The 6,032-nt window shown below is 36.3% G+C and overlaps 1 protein-coding gene across 2 annotated transcripts in view; it reads right to left on the minus strand.

Annotated features, from left to right (window-relative positions):
- HEATR5A (HEAT repeat containing 5A) overlaps nt 1-6,032 on the minus strand; it is a 51,449-nt gene that overhangs the window by 35,711 nt on the left and 9,706 nt on the right. For both annotated transcript variants that reach the window (XM_009993848.1, XM_009993849.1), the window contains exons 8-11: nt 5,482-5,637; nt 4,436-4,686; nt 1,465-1,576; nt 437-589 (exon numbers count right to left, since the gene is read on the minus strand). In XM_009993848.1, coding sequence (XP_009992150.1) covers nt 437-589; nt 1,465-1,576; nt 4,436-4,686; nt 5,482-5,637 — 672 coding nt within the window. The remainder of the gene's footprint in view (nt 1-436; nt 590-1,464; nt 1,577-4,435; nt 4,687-5,481; nt 5,638-6,032) is intronic.

Here is a 6,032-nt window from a genome sequence, read left to right on the forward strand (position 1 = left end):
GGCTGTTCAGCCTGGAGAACAAAAGGCTCCAGGGAGACCTTATAGCAGCCTTCCAGTAGCTGAAGAGGCCTACAGAAAAGCTGGGGAAGGGCTTTTCAGCAGAGAGGGCAGCGGTAGGATGAGGGGTAGTGGTTTTAAACTGAAAGAGGATAGAGTAGGTTAGACATCAGTAAGAAATTCTTCATCATAAAGGTAGTAAGGTCCTGGAATAGGTTACCTAGAGAGGTTGTGGAAGCCCCTTCACTGAAGATGTTTAAGGTCAGGTTGGATGATGCTTTGTGCAGCCTGGTCTGATGGGAGGTGTCCCTGCTCATAGCAGGGAGGTTGGAACCTGATGATCTTTAATGTCATGAAGTACTGTTGTTCTTTCAGAAGGAAAAACGAAAACCAGCCAAACTATAAATATGCAGAGAAAGACACAGTAAAACCCACTTACCACAGAGAGCACCAGCACGACCTTCCAGTGTTACTTGCCAGGTAAATGAATCTCCTCGTGTCTTTTCTGTTTCTAGGTCTTTAGGAGATGATGGAAAGATGCACTTCCACAATAACAGCATTCGTGGCAGATGGTGTTGGACAACTGCAGGACCTGGAAGCATCACCAGTTGTCATGCCAATGTAAGGATTAATACAATATTTTTTTCTCTTTTTTTCTTTTATCTGTGTTCATGAAATCATTACAGCTGTTAAGATAACTTTATGCTACTTTCCCAGCTGTCTCATTTACAATTTCTCAAATGTTTACTGTCTTGATACTCCGTTCTCATATAGAACTACATACCCACTGAGACATTTACAAGTACGTAATCAGGCCAACTATAATCTGTGTTTTACTAAGTAAAGAACCTGTGGATCACCACCAAAAAAGAGATGTGATAAGTAATAATGATATTCAGAAAAGCAAACATTTGTTATAGGTCAATGTACGAGGTGCGTTTTCCCTAATTTAAGAAAAAACTGGGAGCTGTTGGGCAGAAGTAATAGCTGAAAACATGAAAGGTGTCTTAAAAACATGAACAAAACAGTAATTCATGAGTAATTCAGTGATCACAGTCAATAATTTTACCACTAACAATATCAATAAGTTCCGTAAGATTTCAAATGCTGGACAAGAGTGAAATACAAATGATAAGCTCATTTTATTCTGGGATAGATCTTAAAAAGCTATCAGTGTAATTCTTCATGACCACAAAGACATTTTGATAGATTGATTTTGAAATGAATAACCTACATTTAATTAACAGCAGTCCCACCCAGTACCTGTTATTTAGACTCTCAATGAACTAATAGCAAATTTGGATGGAATTACATTTTCATTTTAGAAAGTTTTCTAAAGATTCAGATTTGTATCGGTTTCTGAGAGTTATTTGGCAGTGCTAAAATAAATGGAACATCAAAAGAACTGAAGTCAGAGAAAGCCCACAGAATTCTTTTAGCTTAAGAAAAATTGTAGAAAGTTACTACCTAATGTCATGAGGGCTGCTACCAACAGCCATCCAGCCTGTGTTCGCTGCAGTGAAACGCGACTGTTCTGAGAAGCAGAGAACAACAAATCCTCTGCTAATGTCATGATTACCTTCAAAGTTAAAGAGAAAAAAGGAGATTCAGCATCTTAGCAAATAAGAAATGTTTTTTCAGTACTATTTGCTGTGATACTTAATCCTATTTCAGTGTCTCCAAATAGAATCCCATCTTCTCACACTGTAGCAGGAAACTCAGGCTCCAGCTGCTATGACCAACTCTAATACTAGCTTGGGACAGCTTCAACAGTTCCTGTGGGGTACTAAGGAAGTCACTTTGCTGCTCTGTTTACTACTTTGTTTTCTACTGTGTAGAAAAAGGATAGCATGACACCTACAAATTAGAGCTGATAAAGTGGCGGAAGGGATAAAGATAATTCTGTCCCTGTTTTAGAATAAGGTCTATCATTCTCTCTGATAGTTTTAACAAATGCTATGATGGAGCAAACAAGTTAGAATGGTATGGTACAGTTAGAATTAATCATATCTTAGCTTCTTCATAATAACAGCATGTGCCTACAACTTTGTGCTAAAAGTAAGGTAACAATCTGAGCTTGTTACCAGAGCTCATGCGATCCGGATTTTACATGGAGGAACACACTGTGTGTCTTGGACAATTACCACAGTCTGCCTACAACTTAAAAAAATATTCTGCAAGTGGTTTACTTCAATTATATTTCATATATACCCCAAAAAAGCATTTCTTATATCTTGCTTTATGTCTTGTTGCCAAAAGAAACTGCATGTGAATTAGTATTACAAGTAAGAAGTGTCATTATCAATAGTGTCATTAAAAGCATCAGGACAGAAAAATTCCTCCTATAATTTTTGCACACTGTGATTTATTTGGACAATATCGACAGCATCCTTTTTTAATTTCTTTGGAACATAATAAAACTTCATTAATGTTTGCATATGAACATGTGCTTCATGAAAGTTTGAAATTTGTACTCTTCCAAAACCTCATTAAATATTAACAGTCTGAAAATATTAGTTTAACTAACTCCATAACACCATCAGATGGTTGAAAATGAAGATATTTATTTTGACAGATTCTTGATAGATTTAAAATATTTTATTCTAAAATTGAAATGCATCTTTGTTAAACTGTATACTTAAATTACCTGATAAAGAAGCATCCAACAAAGGATTTAATTTAATTATTTCTGACAGTCTTTCTCCCTGTATACTAGCAGAAATGTCTTATTTTTGAAGGATTTTTTTGAACTGAAGCGTAAGCACTAGTATGGAATGCCAAATATATACAAACCCACTAATTATTTTGTTCTCTTGAATAGGTTTCCAACTGCAACTCTAACCACTCTCTCAAATGAAAATGCAATACAAAACAGCTTCTGTCCAGGTCACCACTGTCTACATTTGATATTTCCTTTTCAAAACTGCTCTGCTAAACACTGGTCTCTTTCAGCTCCTCAGAAGAAGAGCTAGTCTGGAATCTGGCAGTGTTCCTAGGAGATAATGGAAAAGGTCTTTTGTCAGCTCTTCTGTTCTCCCCGCTGCCAGCTTAGTACAGAATACAGTGTTTCTCCCACACCTTTGTGCCCTTCTATACCTCTTCCTGGCCCTATTTCATCCTATGCTGAAATCTTTGCTAAGAATTATGTTTCTCTGTTACACAGAAACTTTAGTTTGGCTTACGTGTATAGTATTTGAATGGCAGTTCTAATCTATATAACTGCGAAAAGGATACTAATTTTGTTCTCTCCCTGTGCTCTTTCAGCAAGCACAAGAACAAGTTTTTAAAGACTGAGAAAAACGGGTGGGTTTTTTTGTTACATTTAAAAATAATTTCATCCTCAATTGGGACTTCTAATATTGAGAACTGTAGCTAGCAATGTCTGTTAAGGAGTGGCTTGGAAAAATACTGAAAGGGTGGGCTGGAATCACTGCAAGGAACATTTTTTCCTCATGTACTAAAGCATTCCTTTCATCTTAAGAGTGGTGTAATAACCAGAAAAAAACCTCACAATCCTTGCATCACACTGTGCCACATCTATAATGTCTATTGGCTCTGAAACAGTATTTTCAGAACTGAGAATGTAAGTTTCCACGTTACGCAGAGAATTACTATGATGTACTGCTAATACTTGTATTGCACCATGGTTTTGCAACTTTGAGTAACTCCATGGATAAAATTCTCATTGAGACAGAAACAGCTTATTCTCCTGGTCTGTAATTCTCCATCTGCACATCCCTAAAACTTCAGAGCACAGTCATTAATGAGCCTGGGAAATATTAATTTGGCTTAATCTGGTTAAACGAGTTTACTTCCAGGAAACTTATTTCTAACATCACAGCATCCAATAGATCTGCATGTATACTTCTAATTTTTTATTTTTTAATATACATATAAAGGCAAGATCTTTTCCTTTGGCAAAGTCTGATACATTTCAGCTGTACATATACCAGACAAGCCTTTTCATACAATTAGCACTGCTGAAATGTCAGCTTTCTCATTTAAGCCAATGTCAAACTGGGCGAGAATTGCAGAAGGTTTGATCTTGCAGTAAACACTTCAGATTGAAATTCTGAAAAATGTAACTCTACTCAAGAAATGTTTTCTCCAAGTAAACCTTTCTGTAGACTGTTCAATTTAAGTCCTTATAGCTTTACAGAACTGACCTCTGTCCCAAAGTAACAAACAAACATCTCCCCCCCAAAAATTCTGTTAGAAAAAAGCAGCAGCCAGTGACATTTCCTGAGAAACTGTCAATCCTGATATATGTGAGAAAAAAAAACTTTCTTATCTGAGTTATGATATGCTTCAAAATCCCCTTCTTGGGGAAAGAAAATATCAGTTTATTGGCTTATGTGATCATATCATAAACAATACTTGCAAATACTACTGCATAAACATTGAAAAACTGCCTATAAGTAAATTATTCAGACCATACCTTTCCTTTTCCATGTGGAATTCCTAAAGGACAATGTTTTACTGCACCCAGCAAAGCAGCAATAGCAAAACTGTAGCCAGTTACTGCTTCTGGGGAAGATTTCAATGTATTAAGACGTTCAATGCAACGATCCAACAGTAGGGACACACAGGAGGGCAATGCTACTGCAATACAGCGTAAACACCAGGCTGCTGTTAGTCTAACTGGAATGCTGGGATGAAGAACGACAGAAATTACTGCTTCCAGAACTCCTGGAAAAGAAAATGCATAAACACAATTAAGAAATAGACAAGCAGATTGTAAAACATGCAAAAATGTATACAGAGGACTGGTGAACATGCCACTATAGAGCTTCTGTACTCCTCTTTAAAAAATACTATTGATTTTTATTGTGAAATATTTCTTATAAAATTTAAATACTTCAATACTTCAAAAAAAGTTATTCTGTACGAAAAACAATATGGACTAACCTAACATAGTATGCAGCTATTCACCAACATGCACAGAAAATACCTGCAAGTATTCTCAAGGAAGCAAAAATCCATGCAGTGGAAACAGATGTCCACTTGAACTCATACAGAAAAAAAAAAATAATTCTCACTGCAGTTAAATGAAAACAATAAAGATGGATAAAGACATCCAGCTAAATCAAACTGATTTACCATAAACATTACGAAGTGTTGGACTTCAAAAAAACCTTAACAGAGTCAAATTTGATACTGATGATATTTTTTTAATTAACATACTACTACAGGCCAGAGAAGATACAGAACACTTCAAGCAATGCCTGAAGATTTCCTTCAGCATTTAAGACAGCCAGCTTCCCCACTTCCTTTTAATTTTATTTTTTATTCCTTTAGTGGAAGGAAACAGAAAAGGATAGAAGAACTAAGGAGGCCCAGGTGAGAAACTTTGCTATAGTCAATGCCAGACAAAGGATCCCAAGATTTGAAAGAACTGGCAGTCTAGCCATAAGAAATCAGAGATCACAGTGAACAAAAGAGTATATTTTCTACTCTGGTTCGCAAAATAATTCAGACTTTTACCTATACTGGAGTCTTGCAGTAGTGGTGCAGCTGTAGTTCCTAAGCCATGAATTAGACTGCCGAGCTCCTGAAGTGCGCACACCAGCACATGCTGACTTGCTGTTACATCCGCTGCATTAGTTCTTGTTTCCAAGTTAGTGTCACTCATTGCAGCATCTGGTAATATAACACAGGAAGATCCCCATGAAATCATTATCAAAATTAAACAAAAAGGTCAGAAAAAGGATTTTGCTATGAGAAGTTATTTATATTACCAAATCAGTTTTTATCATTACCTTCTTATTATTTATCAATTTTCTTAAAAATTTACTTTCACTGAGACAAGCAGTACATTTCTGTTACTCAAATGGATAGTGTAATAAAGTTTGTTAGGGCCGGAGAGTAGATAAAATGGGAACTACCAAGTTGCTTATCTTTAAGTAATGGAAAACAGTGGCCAGTAAGAAACATGCTATTCTCAGCCTCACCAGAACTGACTTAAAGAGGCCAGGATTCAATATAACTTTCCAGATTTTACTCCATAGCAGGAAGAAAGAAAGGGAGGAAAGAGT

This window comes from Chaetura pelagica, unplaced genomic scaffold (assembly GCF_000747805.2).
Source record: "Chaetura pelagica isolate M959 unplaced genomic scaffold, ChaPel_1.0 scaffold11, whole genome shotgun sequence".
In the NCBI taxonomy this organism is placed as follows: domain Eukaryota; kingdom Metazoa; phylum Chordata; class Aves; order Apodiformes; family Apodidae; genus Chaetura; species Chaetura pelagica.